General features: G+C 34.2%; 1 protein-coding gene and 1 long non-coding RNA gene across 4 annotated transcripts; one reads left to right on the top strand and one right to left on the bottom strand.

Moving 5' to 3' along the window:
• Positions 1-6786: 6786 nt before the first annotated feature.
• On the top strand, positions 6787-11470 carry LOC11410642 (uncharacterized). 2 transcript variants are annotated; one of them, XM_003611823.4, is made up of 12 exons: positions 6789-7210; positions 7296-7371; positions 7526-7601; positions 8088-8171; positions 8427-8543; positions 8650-9090; positions 9522-9925; positions 10022-10121; positions 10232-10291; positions 10383-10469; positions 10619-10747; positions 11004-11470. In XM_003611823.4, exons 2-12 carry the CDS (start codon positions 7298-7300, stop codon positions 11304-11306), a joined length of 1875 nt encoding a protein of 624 aa, XP_003611871.2. In that variant the 5' UTR covers positions 6789-7210; positions 7296-7297; the 3' UTR covers positions 11307-11470. The 2 variants fall into 2 exon arrangements, with proteins under 2 accessions (XP_024640144.1, XP_003611871.2); XM_024784376.2 differs by lacking the exon at positions 8088-8171 and having other exon boundaries at positions 6787-7210.
• A 174-nt stretch (positions 11471-11644) lies between these two features.
• On the bottom strand, positions 11645-18667 carry LOC11415558 (uncharacterized). 2 transcript variants are annotated; one of them, XR_003012365.2, is made up of 4 exons: positions 18475-18667; positions 12929-13073; positions 12658-12824; positions 11645-11940 (listed from the first exon to the last, which is right to left on the bottom strand). It is a non-coding gene; the product is annotated as an uncharacterized lncRNA (long non-coding RNA). The 2 variants fall into 2 exon arrangements; XR_003012364.2 differs by lacking the exon at positions 18475-18667 and having other exon boundaries at positions 12929-14358.
• Between the last annotated feature and the right edge of the window lie 990 nt (positions 18668-19657).

Here is a 19657-nt window from a genome sequence, read left to right as displayed (position 1 = left end):
TCACTTTTAGAGGACCCATAATTGAATTTGAAAGCTTAAAATTGGTTGTGATGTTTGGTTGTTCTCAAATAGAATTGATTTTGTCTTAAGAATTGATTCAAGTTTGAAGTTAAAATTTGTAACTTTTACTTTTAGACATGATTTTTACATACAAATAGGGTTGGGAATAGGCCAGGCCGGCCTACAGGGGTCTATGGTCTGGCCTGACCTGACCTGTTTATTAAAAAGGTTAGGATTAGGCTTTTTAAAAAGCATATTTAAGTAAATAGGCCAGACTTAGGCTATCAAAAAAGCCTATGAAGCCTAGTAGGCTGACCTGTTTATGCATGTTAGGCTTCATAGTGGACTTTTTAAATAGGCTTTAAAGCTTTATAGTGAAATAGGCTTTTAAGGCCTTATATAGTGATAGACAAGTCTTACACTGAAATAGGCTTTGAGGCCTATTAAGCCTATTTAAAAGTAGATAAAATGGAATGTTTAGTGACTTTAATAGTAAGTAGGCCTGTAAATAGGCTTTCAGGCCAGACCAGACCAAAAAAATAGGCCTATGAAAGGCCATAGGCCAGGCTCAGGCCTGCAAATTTTTTCGTAGGCCAGACTCAGACCTATCAAAGCCTGACCTGACCTAGCATATTCCCAACCCTACATACAAATCTACAATTGAATTCACTTTTACATAAATTTTTCTAAACACAAATCATTTTACTTTTAACTCAATTTTAATCAGAATTAATTTTCCACAATAAAATCACTCAAAATCAATTCCCTCGTCAGACATAGAACCAAACATACACACTCATTCAGTTACAAATGCAGTGGTTCCTGTTGGATGATGTTGGGCGCCATTTTCCTTAGTGGGCTCAGGCTCAAAGCCTGTGGATCTACCCATATGTCAGACAGTCGCTTTTGTCAAATTATCCATGCATCAACCAATTTGTTGCTAACATGTGCCTGGAAATTCATTTATCTACCAACTCCAACTTGGAGCAGTTTCCTTAAATAAACTAGTTGGCATTCCGCAAAAGTAAGATTAGTGTTTAGTATTCATGCATTTTCTAAACTGAAAGCTTTAATTTTATAAAGTTTAATAAACTAGTTGGCTTGGCGCCCAACTTGTTTTTTTTTTTTTTTTTTTTTTTTGTCGGAGTTTGAATCTGAACCTTACATATTTTACGCATTGTCCAAACCAATCAACTTGTTTGAGAAACTACTTGACGCTCTTGTTAATCGAGTTATATAATCTTTTACCAGATGAAATGGGGACAGCCCCTTACGATAGATGACTAATTTATATATACTATTGATGTAAATGATTTTCACACTAAATTATTAAAAATGTTTAGCTTTAATTATAGTTACTTTTGGTGTAAAATGTATTACATTGACAATATATATACTATTTAATTTATGCGAAATAAAATAAAAGTGAAAACATACAAATTAAAATTAAACTATTTAGTTTATGTGAAATAAAATTACAGTGATAATGAGAGGAAGGGAAGCTATTATTATTTAGGGGACTCTTGAGGAGAGGCATAACAAACCAATACCTTATGTATGGATCTTAGAGAAGTAGGGACAGACCAAGGAAGAGAGTGAGATGCCTTTTGATGGCTATATATGATTGGCATTGACTAACTTGTCCAAACCCTCTTTGGAAAGTTTACTTTTTCTGTCCCACGGTAGGGGAGGGAGGGAATAGGGATTATACTAACACCTTCCCAAACCCAATACCAATGTGTGTCTTCATATTATTACACACTGTCTCTATCTCCTTTCTCCCACACGTTTAACTAATTGACACCACTTGTGGACATAGGCAGTGCAATGCAATGTAACAACATTCAAACTATGATTCAAATTTTGGAAACAAAACCACATCTGTGATTTTGCCACTTCACTATATTGGTCTCATAATTTGCCCAACACATTCACACTTTGTTTTAAAAGTCACTTTTATGTCGGAGCATCTATATTTATTATCAAAAACGTGTCAGATGTCCAACAAGCGTCAGTATTGACACTAATACACGTATTTACGTTAAATTATATTATTTTTCTTAACTAATATCGATGTCGGTGTATGTATCTTATGTTCGTGTTTGTGTCCGTACTTCATGCGCTAGATAATTAATTTTTCATTTTTCAACTTCATTTCTCTAATAGCAAGTTAGAATATGGTTTCAAAGTGAAAAAACTTGCCAAGAACAAGAGACTAAATAGTAAATACAAAAACAACGACTGTCATTGTTCCACTAGCTTGTGTTACTTTAATTTGTTTTCTGTCGCAGTGTTCATATAAAATTATTTTGGTTCTCATGTGACAACAAACACACACCAGTTAAATATAAACAACGACAAAAATATCACATATTGAAAGTACAACTTCACGCTAGTTTGTAAGCCCTAGAAGCTTATTTTGAATTTCTGCATATATGAAATAACTTCTAATTTGTCTTCTTTGATCAATTCAGCCAAAATAACTGTGTCTTGTTTGTTTTTTTGACTAACCGTGTCTTGTCTGTTAAAATATATAAGCAATTATCTATCTTGATTTAATTTAAACATATTTGCGGGCTTGTTTGTTATTTCAAATCCTATGTTGGCATTGTTTGCGCACTCTCTTAGAATTTGAATTGAAGCTAATTCAAATCTTACAATGTTGGTTTATAATGTAACAATTGTCATCCACTTACAAACAAATATCTCATCTAAAGCATGATCTGAGTTGCTTAATAACGGATAGTCCAATGGATATTGGACACCCCCTCACGCCTATAACTGGACACCTGGAGCCAGGGACGGATGTAGTGTGGGGGCAATGGGGTCAACCGACCCCACTTGCCTCCACTTGTTTATTGTATTTTTAATCCTAAATTAGATAAGTATTATTATTTTCATATAGTCCATTCATAACACTACAAAAAATTACAAAATTAAAAAAGATTTTAATGAGTGTTCTAAGAGCACTAGTTAAGAAATCAAAAGTAATTTTTTTATAAAAAATTGTTATAATTATTATATCGATAAAAATACCACTTATTTTTACAATAATATTTATTTTTAGGAAATTTTTAACCAATTATCTTAGAACATATTGTTGGAACAAAATGTGTTTCACAATGAACCTTATTAAGTTTTGATGATAACAAGGTATTAAAAATTGTCAATTGGTTATTACTAATAATTGTTCAAGTGTACAGGACCAAAGGCTACTCAAGTTATTTCAATAGGTCTTGGAAGAACAATGGAAAGAAAAAGAAATTCTGAGCATCTGAAGAAAACTGCTCCTGAAGCTGAAGTGCTTCTGAAGTGATGACGTCATCAGAAGCAGAAGGTCATCAGAAGCAAAAGTTTTCATCAGAAGCAATATCTTCACCAGAAGCTACGTTTGATCCTTTAATCAAATTGAAGATTCAAAGTAGCTGATTCTCAATTCAGTCTTATCCAAGAAGAACGAAGAATTGAGAGGGAGGTATCAACGGATATATGGATAGCACTGAGCACTTGTCTCTCGTTAATAGAGTTGACAAAGTACAAGTGTACAACCACTACCTCCACTACTCTGTTTTTTCTGTCTACGCTACAAGACAAAACAACAGCCATGCCTGCAGAATTTGTACGTTCAAGATGGGAATGAATTTGAAGCTTATTCTTCAAAGGACTACACCCAAATCAGGCAAAGGATCACTGGTGGATAATCAAAGGATTTCAAACGACTCTTTAGACGTGCTGATTATCTCAACGTCTCTTTCACGCCTCTATATAAAGGTGTGAAGACTTGAAGATTGAAGATAGAGATACATAAGTTCAAAAGCGCCAAAACTCTGTCAATTTGATTCTACAAAGCACACTGAATTTCTGCACTGATTTGATATATCTTAGAAATTCAAAGTCTAGAGTCTTTACTGTATTGTATTGTGAACACCACTGATTGTATATCAAGTGTTCAACTCAAACTCAATTCTCTGTATTTTTGTTTGATTAGAAGTCTCTTGCTTAGTGCTTGAGCATTGGAAGACTCTTGCGTGTGTGCTTGAGCATTTTTGTGAAGTCTCATACTTAGATAGTATTGAGCATTTGTAATCTTTGTGATTATAGTGAAATCTCCTTGGAAGTGCAAGGGGGACTGGACTACTTCCGTGTTGTGGAAGGAACCAGGATAACTGCTTGTGTCTTTGTCTTTCTTTTCTCTGCTCTGTTCTTTTCCGCTGCAATCTGACTCTGATCATTTCATCAGAAGCAATCAAACTGCTTCTGAAGTTTTATCAGAAGAAGTATTTTTTAAGAGAAAAAGAAAACACAATTCAACCCCCCCCCCCCCCCCCCCCCCCCCCCCTCTTGTGTTTTTCACCTTCACATATCATTAGCAAGACCATAAAACTACTATTTTGTTCTAAACTATTCTAATATTTGTTGAAAAAGGATCAATGATTGACGTTGGTGGTTGAAAAAATAATTAATTAAGGTTATATTTTTTATACTCTACTAGAAATGAAAAAATGTTTTAAGAAATCAACAGTTTAGAGCAATTACAAATATAACTTATATAATTTTATATAAATTTTTATGATATAACTTTGACCCCTACTTATCAATTTTTTTGGATCCGTCACTGCTTGGAGCATGCATGAGAGTGGTCTGATTGTGGATGGTTCAATGGGGATAAGCTCTTGTACTATTTAAGAATTTGGACTCTACATAATTCAACCCGTACAAAAATCACTTGTAAGGCGATGGCCATCCGCCACTTGTAAACACAATTTCAGGCCTTATCCATTACATTACAAATCAAGGTGTACTCTATACACACTATAGCGTTCAATTGAAAATGTTTAGGCAAAACAAATATTTTACCATTTCAGACTTTCAGTGAGCTAGTCTAGTGGTGATAAGTGGATTTGATTGGTTTTTTTTTTAGGAGAATCTCAGTTCTCTAGAACTATGTGAATTTTGATCCTTATTAATTATTGGGATGCCACAGTTTTTTGTACTCTTGTAATCCTATTTCTTAATTAAAGAGTTTTGCAATATGTTTTTTCGATGATTACATGGATCAAGGAAGCATGTCTGTCAGATTCATTTGAAAAATTGAATCTTCAATTCAATTTAACTGAATCCATAAATTATACATTGATCTGTCTCTTGTTTTATAGTGCTATTTTTTAGCATTGAAAATGGTTCTTCTGACTTATATGCAATTTTGATATAATAAGATAAAATAGAAGTTTCATTAGTTTATTTGTTGGGAGCAGATATATATTTGAATTCTGCATTGAAGGTTAAAATATAAGATGAGTCCAAATAAGAACCCTGCATTTTGTTTTTATTGTTCATAGAGAGACTAACTTTACAAAACTTTTGTCAAATTTGTCTTAATATTTGAAAAAAAGAAGAGTAAAAAAATAAATTTCAGATGTTATAATTCATTTTCCATACAAGTTATACAAAAAAAAATATGTTGCATCCCAATATTTAATAAGGATTTGGAGTTCGATCTCAACTCATGTATATACAAAAAATCTAGTTGTGAGACGGAGAAACTATCTTATATGCTCCATATATGTTATTTATTGTCAGAGATAGTCACCGTTAATCGACGGTGAAAATTTGGTACCTATAATATGAAAATTTCTAAATCTAACTGGTACAACAAAAATTTCTAAATCTAATACGTAGTCCAAGTTGAAATTTTTGTAAAATATAAAAATAATTTCTTACTAACCATGGTTAATGTTCTTTATCTTTTAATGAGTCCTAATTTTAAGCTCCACTCTTGCACTTTTTTTTACCTTTTTCTTTAACACAAGTGTGCAAGCAGCAAAAAAGAAACTTTATTTATGAGCAAGGTTGTATTGTATGAGGACAATAAGAGAGAACTACCGCACTTCCATCCTTTTCTTTTGTTGTATTGGTTTTGGAACCAAAAAGGTGACTCCACATTACTATATTTATTTATATTTGTGGATTCTGTGACAAACGTTAGTTTCTTTGATACTCAAGGACAATATAGGTATCTCCCTTTAAATAAAAGCCATTTTGACAAAGAGAACCCCACAAAACCTCTATTCCTTTCAAGTATCCAATGCCCTTTTCTGCTTAACTTTCATCACTTTTTAGGTAAATCCTTGCTTTTCTTTCTTGCTATCCAGCATTTTGTTACATAGTCACCTGTTTTCTCATTATTGTTGGTTTTTACACTAAACTTTACTCTTTTTTTTTTTTTGGTAACCACATAAAACTTTAGCCTAACACAAAGTCTAAAAAGTGAAAACCACATAAAAATAAATACAAAATCAATGAATTAAACAAAAATGTTCAACCATATAGATTGAATGTAAATATTTAGTACCACACCATTTTTTTTATTTTTACTTAGGCTTCTCTAACACAATACAGATTGCTTAAATATACATTAAAATGAAATGGTACCATGTTATTATATAACTTACTATACAATGGACCACAATGTATCTTTTGAGCTAAGAATAAATAACTATTCAATTATTGTCCCATTATTTTTTCTCCTCATTGTTTTTTGTCAAATCTAATGGCTTAATTTCTAAGTATAATAATATACATAACAAAATGGTAGATGTAAAATGAGACAAAAGGGTGGACGAAATGTCACCAACTCCCACTTGCTTCCCAACGAGAGAAGAGAATGTTGAAAATAAATTTGTAGCTATTCATTTATAGGTACATTTTTCTACTTAGCAATTAAGAGACTTGCAATTATTTATTTTCTTCTTTTATAGACTTTAGAGTGTGACTTCACTTTTTTATATTTATGTTTTGACATTTTCCCTTAGTTCACATTTGTCAAAGTTATTATTCTATAAAGACTTTGTTCTTGTGTTAAAGCCTTAAAGGCATTCTCCAATAACTCCTTTTCATGCAAAATGCAAAAAGTTCATCCTTTACAAAGGCCATAGCAAAAGAAGAACACTAAACTTGAGGGAGAGTCTTCAAAGAGAAGGCTCATTTGGTCAAAAGAGTTACTAGTCTTTTCTTCACATTCTTGCTCATGTGATTTTGACATTATGCAGTAGCAGCACATGATCACTTTGAGGATAGTTCCAGGAAGGAAATTCTGCTTTTCTGAAATGCAAAGTGACTTGTGAAATATTTAGACTCTTGGAAGCTTTTTTTTTAGCTCATTTCTCTTAAGTGTTAATCATTTGAGTTCTGTCTACTGTGAAGTTTTTAGGTAGGATGGTCAATCTTTTGTAACTTTGTTATAATTGTTGTTTTGTGAATTGTATGTGAATAGCTATGGTTTTTGTGGCTTTCAGGTATGGGACTTGAAAAGAGTAGAGAAAATAAAATGTTAGGACTTAGATTTACTCCAAGGCACAACCGTTCAAACAGGTTTTCTTCTTTCTCATGTTCCTTGAATTGAGGTCCTTTTTGGTGTTCATTATGCTGCAACTAGCTAAGTTTTAAGCATCTTAATATTGAAAACAATTTCAGAAAAAGACAAACTTATTTTATTTTTTCTGGGTTTGCTCTTTCTATGTGGCAGTCTTCCTGATAATAAGAAAAGAGTTGAAGGGGATAATCCAGATAATCATGTTGAGGCCTTTGATAGAGTGAAGATGGTATAATCATCACTTCTTTCTTTCTTTCTGTTTGTTATATCATCTTAAAATTGAATAAATGCATTCAATTGAAGCACCAACACTTCAGATCGAAAGCATGGCCACTGTCTGACACGTGTCGGTGCCGACATGTGATCATATTCAATTGCTTCTATTTTCTCAAATTATTACCGGAGTTGACTTATCAGTGTCGTGTATTTCTGTTGGTGTCATGGTTCATATTTTGGCATATTGAGTCAATTATGTATCATGAGTGCCACGGGGAGCCAAAAATTCAAGAACTATATTTTCAAAAGTTTGTTATGAAATGGATGAACAGATAGTTGACCTTTTTCCTTGTTACCTTTCTCAAAGGTATATGATTGATGTTATTAGTCCCAACCATAATGTTGGGACATTAATGGTCCATATTGGTAATCATTCCTTATAGTCCCCCACACACAACAATTTTAATTTGCCTCAAGTCTTTGTTTGAATTGGTTTTAGGATATGGGCTACGTCACTGAATGTGCTAAATCAAGGAATAAACAAAGCCCTAAAGGTGAAGTCCATAGTACTATGAAGCAAGAGGTAGAATACCAGAACCTCATCATAATTGGTTTGGTGCATGTTTTCCTGCAGTCATATAATACTTATTGACATTTGGACCATTTAATCATGCTCTTTTGTTTGTCCTTTTCTTTTTGGTGCATTGCATTCATCAATTTCTAATGACTTTGTGCATCCCCTCAGTGTGACTTTTTGCCATGCTATTTTAATCATGCTTCTTCTTGGCCTAGTTGCTTTATGCCTATTTTTTGAAGAAAAATAATTACCTTGTGACAGATTCTACAACTAGAGAGAAGATTACAGGACCAGTTTGAGGTTAGATCCACTTTAGAAAAGGCACTTGGAAACAGATCTTCATCACTAGTCCATTCAAATGAAAAGATGATGCCTAAGGTAGCAACAAGTTCAATATACTTCGGAACTAGAGAGTTACAATATTGTTTTAATTAGGCTTTGTTTCTCATGTTTTAATTTTTGTTTGTTATTTTTTGTTATGCAGCCAGCCACAGAACTGATTAAGGAAATTGCAGTGTTAGAGTTGGAGGTTGTGTATTTAGAACAACATCTTCTCTCCTTGTACAGAAAAGCTTTCGATAAAAAATTATCTTCGGCATCTCCATCTACCAAGGAGGAAACTGTAAAACATTCTCCGACAACACCTGAAGCACCATTTGTCAAACCTTCTATGCCTGAGGTCTTAACCAAAACTGAATGTTCTACGCTACAATATAACGACCATGATGAGCTCGAGACTTTGCAAAATGAACATAGTAGATATGAACATCAGAGTTTGAGGAAAGAAAATGACTTAGATTCTCGTGTTTATCGTTGTCATTCGTCATTATCACAGTGTACAACATTTACAAGAGCATCTCTTCCAGAAGAATCTTTAACGAAATCTCTGCGCACTTGTCATTCGCAGCCATTGTCCATGATGGAGGTAATCTAGTCTCATGGAAAATCATTTAACCTGGTTAATGCAGTTTAGTAATCATAAAATACTTTTGATAGATTGAACTTTGAAACTCCCGCTTCTCTCTTTTATAAACTTGACAATAGGCCATGCAATTCATTGTGAAATTGATGAGATCACTTGTTAATTAAGCATGTCGAAGGAAGCCAATAAACTTCTTTGTGAAATTAACGAGATCATGATATCATTAGTGAACTCATGATGTCATCCCTTTTTCTTTGCAACCATGTTATCAACCTAAGGCTCTATTTGGATAAACAACTTAATTAAGTGCTTATGTGTTAGTTATTTTTCTAACAACAGATAAAATACAATAAAACTTTTTTCATATACAATATAAATTGTTTTCATAAGTTATCGTGAAGAGTTTATTTTGAGCATGAGTTGATTTTGTGCAGTATATCGAAAACTCATCAAATATAATCAGTCTGGCTGAACATCTCGGTACGCGAATATCTGATCATGTTCCGGTGGAACCAAATAAACTTTCTGAGGATATGGTAAAATGCATATCAGCTATATATTGCAAGCTTGCAGACCCTCCTATGATACATCCTGGCCTTTCATCTCCCAGTTCGTCATTGTCCTCAGCGAGCGGCTTTTCTATTGGAGATCAAGGTGATATGTGGAGTCCAAGGTTCAAGAATAATAACTCCTCTTTTGATGTAAGTTTAGACAATCCTTTCCATGTTGAAGGACTCAAGGAGTTTAGTGGACCATACAGCACCATGGTTGAAATATCATGGATTTATAAAGAGAATCAGAAATCAGGTGATACAAAAAAGTTGCTTCAAAATTACAAGTGAGTCTCTTATATTCATGTGATTAAGATAATAAAGATCTTATGTTATAAGCACATAGCTAAGTATTATTAAACATGTCCTTTTTGTTGTTTAAGGTCACTTATTTCTCGATTAGAAGAAGTAGATCCGGGAAAGTTGGAGCATGAGGAGAAGCTAGCTTTCTGGATCAACATACACAATGCATTGGTGATGCATGTAATATTGCTATCTTGTCTAATAAAATGCTTCCCTATAATAATTTTCCAATGCATTTATCTAGTTTGATTATAAGTTAAACTTATAATCTGTTCTTTGGCTTCTGATAGGCATTTTTGGCTTATGGCATTCCACAAAACAATATGAAAAGAGTATTTCTTCTTTTGAAGGTAAAAACTAAGGACTAATATTTTATGCCATTTAAAGATGAAACTGTTAAGTCTTAAGTATATGATGTATTTGTTTGTTTGGTCTTTGCAGGCTGCATATAAAGTTGGAGGTTATACAGTTAGTGCAGACACAATACAAAATACTATACTTAGGTGTCGAATGTCTCGCCCTGGACAGGTGAACCCTATGATCCAAACCACTTCCATATACTAAAAAAAAGTTATAAAGAAAAATGATCCTCAACATGCAAATTTTTACTATAAATTAAATCCTATAATGTAGTGTGACTGACATAGGAACATGTTCAAACTTGCCTCCTTTTGTAGTGGCTACGGTTGTTTTTTTCTTCAAAGACAAAATTCAAAACAGGAGATGGACGACAAGCATATGCATTGGAACATCTTGAGCCACTTTCACACTTTGCTCTATGTTCAGGAAACCATTCTGATCCAGCGGTACTCTCCTAATTCCCATTTTTACACATTACATTTCTAACACACTCATTTTTAGATTATAAGGATCCGCACCGTTGGTATATATCAGTTTTACATTAACATCTTATTAAAATCCACAAATTTTGCGACATCAGCTTATTTTTGTAACCGGATTTAAGTGTCGTAGTCCATAACAAAGATACTAGGAATTTCTTCATTATCATTTTCCTTTGCTTAACTCTAATGAGTTGTTTATAATTCTGATGAACTATGATAGGTACGTGCATATACACCAAAGAGGGTGTTTCAAGATCTAGAAGTAGCGAAAGACGAGTACATTCGAGCTACTTTAGGCGTACGAAAGGACCAAAAAATACTTCTACCGAAGCTTGTTGAATCATTCGCAAAAGACTCGGATTTGTGTCCTAGTGGTGTCATGGATATGATCCTAGAACCTCTACCTGAATCACTAAGGAAAAGAGTTAAGAAATGTCAGATTCCAAAATCCAAGAAGTGCATAGAATGGATTCCACATAACTTCAATTTTAGATATCTCATATCTAAGGATGTCTTAAAATGATACTACTTGGTAGTGTTACATCTTAATGGAGAAACGGTTTTACATTGTTTGTTCTATGTAATTCTTTTTGTACAAAGTAGATTGTAGTTGTATGATTGTGTTGTGTTTTGATGTTGGTAAATAATTTCCTGATAAATATAATGACAGTTGGACATTGCACTAAATCATTTTTTCGCATTCAATTGACAACAATCTCAAGAAACACAAGAGTTAAGATAACTAAAACCTGTAGATTGATATAACATGTAGCCCACGATTTTGTAACCAAATAGTTGGAGAATCTAATCCAAATCACATCATTTTCTCCAAATTAAGTAAAGAGGGATCAAACATATGGCTCGAAAATAATCAAATGAAAATATATAAATCCCTTAAAAGTAGAATACTTGAAACAAACAAATAAACTGTGGAAAATAAATAAATCTTAAACATGTTATCTAGCTATTAGAGAAAGATATCTCTTGTGAAAAAATGTTATTGTTACAGGTCATCATGCTTGAGGACTCTCTTGATTCCAAGTTCTTGGCAAAACATATCAGAGATTCCTCTAGCTTTCGTACCTTCCACCGTGCCTTTACTGCAAAATCAAACATGGATAACTTCTGCTCTCATGTGCTCTTGACTCTCGTTTCAACTGAAAAAGTAACCCATTAAGAATGTGAACTTGTATTCACTTTCCCACAAAATTCATATTAAAAGCCTTACATTAACTCAAAACCAATCAGGCCATTTTCAAATTATCAAACAAGAACAACATCATGAAATCAATAAAATAGGAAGTCAATTCTTATGTCAAAATCTTAAAAAATTTAGAGGGAAAATGTTGCACATCAAACAGAAAACAGAAGCAGACACCAGTAAAAAGGAAATAGGAATCAAGAAATTAGTGAGACTTTATTTCTTCTTCTTTTGAACGGCGAAACTAATCCTGAACTTATCAAATTACAGTTTATAAAGGAGTTAACAATTAATCAACATTCATATATCAAACCTGGCAGTACCTAACTATCCCTCACGTACATTCTATAAATCCACTCCATTGCACCTTCCACACAACTAACTGATCATTAGTGTCTTCCATGAGCAGGAAAACAATCTAGCCAAGATCTTTTAATTACCAATCAGATGAACTATGCAATATCAATTCCACTACACACACTTTCTAGTTTCTGTGTTCCCTTTAACATTTACAAATAAGTTTGTTATTCCTTTTTTCACGTCAACATTTATTGATCTCAAACACAATATTTTTTACAAACAATCAATAACCACATTTTCATGGAGAAGGAGGCAGAAATAAAATTACTATAGCAATAAATCTCTCTTTAAAAAAGTTGAATGCACATCTAACCTCGACCAGTCTATGATGTCGACCTTTGCTGAGGGTGACTTTCGAAGCAAAAAGTCAACTATTCCATCAGGTATGGATAAGCATGAGTCAACATATACTCTCAGTGACTTCAAGTTACACAAGGAAGGGAGCTCAGCCATCAATAAGTTAGGAACTAAGGAAAGAACCTAAGAAATCAAGACGAATTAGGATCGGTTTAAAAAGTCATATTTTTGAAGAATTTTTTAAGTAGAATAAAGAAACAAGTCAAAATAAACATGGCCTGAAGTACCTTAAGAGTAGTTGAACTGATGCTCAAATATTGGATATTAGCAAGCTAGACCAGCTAGTTGAGTAGAAGCAATGAAGTCTCGGAAGAATTCTCCAAATTGATTAAATCAATATGTACACATTTGATGTTCGGGAGATTGGTATTGCTTCCACATAGTTTTTGAAGAGGAATACCATTAAAAAGAAAGTTAATAAGACTTGGAGTAAAGAGCTCGATTCCGAAACAATATTTGGGACGTGTGATGATATGTAAAGTGACAAGTGTGATACTTGATATGCAAAGGTTTTGTGCATCATTAACTTCACATTTGTAAATGAACAAACTCTTCAACTTTTTTAATTTTGAAAAAGGTTCGTCTCGACCATCATAACTAAGAGGAAAGCAAAAGTACCATAGAACTAAGCTGGTTAAGGCTGGCAAATTAAGAGAATTTGGAAAAAATATTTTGTGATGAGTTTTGACCTGGAGGTGGAGAGATGTTAAAGTGGGAGATGAAAATAAGCAAAGAGGAAAGCGTTGAATATGAGATGAGAGATCCATATCTAATAGCTTGACATTGGGTGAAACAGCGTATTCAATGATAGTTTCGAGTAGGCGAGGGTCAACTATAAATTTTATGTCGCGAAGATAGTTGAGGAATCGCGAAGAGATAAAATATTAGAAACAAATGTTGTGAAAGATTCGAGCGTGTTAAATTGCGAGGAATAAAGTAGTGTAAGGTTGGGAAGATGTTTCCAAATATTCTTCCATCTCGTGGATAGAATGCGCGCAAGTTTGGATGGCTACTTTGGTGTCCAAAAAGGAGAGTATGTGAAGTACAAGACAATTAGGTAAATCACTTAAACTGTCTTTGATTTCATTATTGTTGTTATTCTTCATAATTATTTGAGAATTGTTGTTCCCACTTGTTGTTTGGCTGAGAAACACAAGTACATTACGCAAACACCCCTCGGTAGATAACTGCTGAGGAATTTGAAATCCGGCTGCAGTTAACTGCCGAGGAAAATGTTTCATCCGATGAAACAGCCACCTGCTCCCCCTACACACTATTTTCTTCATCACCTTCATTTTCACCTCCATTCAATCCCAAAATCCATTTTTTTTTAATCAATTTTTGATCCAAAATAATTCAAGCATCAAACATAGGAGGTATCAACACACTATTGACGTAAAAAAACAGGTATTGTTCATTTTATTCGATTGATTTTTTGGGTGTTTTATGGGTATCTACGTCAGTTACGTAGAACCCTGTCATGGGAATCCTCGACAGTTAACTGCCGAGGAAAACTTCGGTAGTTTAGTGCCGAGGAAAACCTCAGTAGTTAGGTGCCGAGGAACTCTTGGTGAAAAAATTTCACAACGAAAAAATGGCAACTACTGCTAGATTTTCAAAAAAAAAATTCTTTTGTTTTTTTTTTTTGTTTTAATTCATTATGGCATTGATGTTTATACATTACTTAGTTGTTAATTCATATTTATGTGTTGTTTAATTATAGTAATGGTAGAGAATGCGAAAGATGTTCCGGGAGAGACAAAACAAAATTTTGTCGAAAATTCTGGAGATGTCAAACCGCCTAATGTTGAAGCGAAAACAAACATTGATGGAGCTTCCGTCCATGTTGAAGCTTCAAAGTATGTTGGCGGCTCCGGTGTCCTCCCACTTCAACCCCACGAGGTCGACATGGCTAAGTTTTTTTTCAGAAGATGTTAAGTCGAAAAATAGAGATGAATTGCTTGAGTGGGTGCGTCGACAAGCAAATAAGGCGGGATTTACAATTGTCACACAATGATCAAGCTTGATCAATCCAATGTTCCGGTTAGTGTGTGAAAGGAGTGGAACTCACAAAGTTCCAAAAAAAAAAACCGAAGCATGCGAGAACGGGCTCAAGAAAATGTGGTTGCTTATTCATAGTGGATATCAAAGTAAGCAAACAAAGGAATGAGGATTGAACATTCTTAATGGAGTTCACAACCATCCCATGGAGCCGGCTTTAGAAGGACACATTCTTGCCGGTAGATTAAAGGAGGACGACAAGAAGATTGTATGTGACTTGACCAAGAGGAAGATGCTTCCAAGAAATATTTTGATACATTTGAAGAACCAAAGACCACATTGCATGACAAATGTGAAGCAAGTGTACAATGAACGTCAACAAATATGGAAGGCAAATAGGGGTGACAAGAAGCCGTTGCAATTTCTAATCTCGAAGTTGGAGGAGCACATCTATACTTATTACTCAAGAACACAACTTGAAAGTAATACTATTGAAGATATCTTTTGGGCTCATCCAACATCCATTAAGTTGTTTAACAATTTTCCAACGGTTTTGGTTATGGACTCCACCTACAAAACCAACATGTATAGGATGCCAATGTTTGAGGTAGTTGGGGTCACTTCAACCGATTTGACATATTCGGTTGGGTTTAGATTTATGACACATGAGAAAGAGGAAAACTTTGTTTGAGGTAGTTGCACATGTTTTTCTGGAAAGTTATGCAATGAATTGTTACTTTCATGTGCAAGCTAATGTTAAACAAAGGTGTGTCTTAGATTGTAAATATCCTTTGGGTTTTAAAAAGGATGGGAAAGAGGTGAGCAATCGCGATGTGGTGAAGAAGATAATGAAGGCATGGAAAGCTATGGTTGAATCGCCCACTCAACGGTTATATGCAAATGCATTAGTGGAGTTCAAAGATTCATGTAGTGATTTCCCAATTTCGGTAGATTATGCCATGACCACCTTGAATGAAGTGAAGGAGAAAATTGTGAGGGCATGGACAGACCATGTGTTGCATCTTGGTTGCAGGACCACAAACAGGGTCGAATCGGCTCATGCATTATTGAAGAAATACTTGGACAATAGTGTGGGTGATTTGGGTACTTGTTGGGAGAAAATACATGACATGTTGTTGCTTCAGTTCACTGCTATACAAACATCCTTTGGTCATAGTGTTTGCGTGTTGGAACATAGATTCAAAGATGTCACTTTGTACTCGGGGTTAGGTGGTCATGTGTCTAGATATGCTTTGGACAACATTGCTTTGGAAGAGACACGTTGTAGGGAAACATTGTGCATGGACAATGACATTTGTGGTTGTGTTCAAAGGACATCTTACGGGCTACCATGTGCATGCGAAATTGCTACTAAGCTCCTTCAAGAGAAGCCAATTTTATTGGATGAGATATACCACCATTGGCTAAGGTTATCTATGGGCGAAGAAAGTAACGAAGTTGCTTTTTGTGTCGAGGTTGAGTTGAAGGCTATTGTAGAACGTCTAAAGAAACTCCCTTTCCAAATGAAGCTTGAGGTCAAAGAGGGTTTGCGGCAGTTGGCATTTCCTGAAACCACCTTGATGTCTCCACCACCACGAAAAGAACCAACCAAGGGAGCAAAGAAAAAAGTCGACATTGCGAGGTCCAAAGGAAAAATTACATCGACTAGTCGGATCCCTTCTTCGTGGGAGGTTGTTGATTCCCAAAATTCGGATAGCCAACCATCACCATCACCAACATCATCGTATAAAAGGAAAAAAAGTGCTCGTCTTGGTAAAACATCACTTTTCCCACTTCCACCACCTACTCGGTATCCAAAGCCTAAGGCTATCCCGGTTATGCGTTATGCGTCCTATTGATTATATGCCACGCTTCATGCTTCCATTTATTGAAAAAGTGGTGGATGTTATCGGCGATGGACATTGCGGATTCCGGGCTATAGCCAAGTTCATGGGCTTGACCGAAAAAAATCATCTCATGATCCGTACACATCTTATTCAAGAGTTGATAGATCATAGAGATGATTATGTTGAAGTATTTGCGGGTGAGGATCGTTATAACTACATTTTAAACGGATTACATCCTCCCGCAAATACAAAAACTTGTGCACATCTTGTTGATAAGTGGTTGACTTTTCCGGACATGGGACACATTGTTGCTAATTATTACAAAATGTGTGTGGTGGTGTTGATAAATCTTGAAGTTGGAAACTCGGAATCGTTTTTCCCACTAAGAGGGCCACCACCGCCGGGTAATCAAAAAACTCCCATCTTGTGCCTTGGGGAAATTCCAAATCATTTTGTGCTTATTTCCTTGAAGAATGGTTGTCCACTACATCCATCATCTACGGAGTGGCATAATCACAAAAAAGAAGATGCGGTGACTTGGGAAGATGAGTATTTGGATCAACATGAGTTGTTCCGAAAGCTCATGGCTATTGAAAGTGGAAACAAACCGTCCAAACCACAAAAGGAGTCAAACAAAGCGGCGCCTATTTTGTTGGACACTCCCGAAAAACCAAAGCAACAATTTGAAGTTATTGCGGAAGATGAGGAAGATTCTATGTCACTTGATCTTCTCCAATCACTTGGTCTTTAATGAGTGATTTTTTTGTCGGTGTTAGTTCTTTTTTTTTTTGTAGAAATTACACCGACATATTTTTTGGGGTCTAAATTGTAACGCCAATTTTTTGTGGCCAATATATAACTAACATTATGTAATTTATATATATATAGATATATATATATATATATATATATGATAATATGATTTTTATGTGGTGAAAATAATGCAATACTTTTTTATATCTTATTAATGTTTACGCATTTGATTTATTCGTTATTACATTCCATTTAATTTTGTTCTAATATATGATTCTTTTGTTAATTTTTTTTTCAAGTGAGACATGTCTGAGGTTGCACAAATTGAAGGGCGTGTTAGGTACTCCGCGTTTAAAAAGACGGTTAAGGTTATGATAACGCCGACGGACTCTCTTGAAAATTTGAAGGCACAACTTAACACTTATTTTGAGCATCTTGGTGAAAATCAATATACACGTCACTTGTTTGGTCAAATGTCATGCATAGACCTAGGAGTAGATAGAGATGAATACACATGGAAAATGGCAAGCTATATGCCTTTGCTTATTCGCGACGACGGCGACGTCAGAATATGGTGGAAGATAATATATTATATATGTATGTTCGTTCCATATGCAATTGCGTTGAATGTAAGTAGGGATTTAATTTAATGATGTGTAATGAGTAGTTTAATTATGGACACTTTGTAATGTTTTGATGAATTTCAAACGTTTGTTTAATTTTAACCAAATGTCGGTTTAATTTAATTATGAACAATTGTAAAAGATATTGTACTTATCTTCATTATGTCCGAGTTTCAATCTTGTATGAATTATTTTGCCTTTGGAAATGCTCTGGTTTAATTACAGATAAAAACTGGCCGAAAAAATGGCTTGAAAATGTTTAGAATTATGCAGACCCACTGTCTGCATAATCAGTTTTCCTCGGCAGTTAACTACCGAGGTTTTCCTTGAGAGTTAACTGCAGCCGGATTTCAAATTCCTCAGCAGTTAACTATCGAGGGGGTATTTGGGTAATTTACTTGTGTTTTTCAGCCAAACAACATGTGGCAACAACAATTCTCTAATTATTTCACTTGCAACTGAAACAAACCCAAACAATTGTACGGCTGAATCAGAAGTAATCATGCAGAATAAAGAATGATTTAAGGGGAAAAGAGAAAATTAAAATACCTCGCGTTCTTGTCGTCGTTGCTGTTGAGTTGTGAATTGTGAGTGATGAATTAAGCATCTTATAACTGAGAAACACAACGAACACCTGCTTTGCTTGTGCGAACAGCCAGCCACACAAGAGAAGCTCCACCACCAAAACGAAGGCAGCTTGTTGGTTTGATGAAATCCCCCAAATTATTTATTGCCGCTCTTAACAAACATATAATAAGGTGTGCTTTCTAGGGTTTATATATTTTAACACTTACGTTTCGGTTTGATTTTAGTGACTTAAAAATAGAATAAAAATATAAAAATTAATTTGATCCAATTTTACGCAATTTAGGGGGTGTATTGGATCATGATTCTAAGGGATTTTAAAAGACTTTTTTATCATGAAAAAGTCTTGTGGTATTCAATCAAGACTCTTTTCAATTTAAAAAAAGTCTTGTAGTATTCAATCAAGACTCTTAATCACTTAAAAAAAGTCTAGTGGTATTCAAAATCATTCAAATTTCGAAGGATTGTTTAATAAATCAGATTTTGATGGATTTTGTGGGATTTTCTAGTGAAATTTTAGCATGAAAAAGTCTTTCATAAAAACATGAGATTTCTTAGAATTGTTTTTTTCTTTTAAGATTTTACTATCTCTCCCTCTCTCTCCTCCCTTCTCTCTTACTCTCTCTTTTCCTCTCCTCTCTCTCTCCCTCCCCTTCCTTCTATCTCTCTCTCTCTCTAGGTCTTCCGTAAAAAACCTCTCTCTAGCTCTCCCGTAAAAAACCTCTCTCTCTCTCTCTAGCTCTCCCGTAAAAAATAAAATAAAATAAATAAAAGAGTCTTTATTGAGATTTTGTGAAAAAGAGTGTGTTATGATATTTTTTTCAATTATTTCTTAAAATTCATAAAATCTGTTGAAATCTCTTGAAATCCATAAAATCATTTCAAATCCTTTAAAATCTTATGAATTAAATCCATTGAAATCCTTAATAGTCTTTTAAAATCATCAAAGTCATCAAAATCTTGCAAAGTCTTTTAAAATCCTCAAAACTTTTTTAAACAAAAATTGTCCTTTAAAATCCTAATCAAATACACCGATTTTTAATATCCAAATTGTAGCAATTTAGTTAGGATCAATTTTTTAATATCCAAATTACAATTGTGTGAAAAAATCTATTAAAATGACAAGGTGAAATCATAGATTTGATGC

The sequence above is a fragment of the Medicago truncatula genome, chromosome 5 (genome assembly GCF_003473485.1).
Source record: "Medicago truncatula cultivar Jemalong A17 chromosome 5, MtrunA17r5.0-ANR, whole genome shotgun sequence".
Lineage (NCBI taxonomy): Eukaryota > Viridiplantae > Streptophyta > Magnoliopsida > Fabales > Fabaceae > Medicago > Medicago truncatula.
The sequence above is the reverse complement of the archived record's forward strand: the minus strand, read 5'-3'. Positions and strand labels throughout refer to the sequence as shown.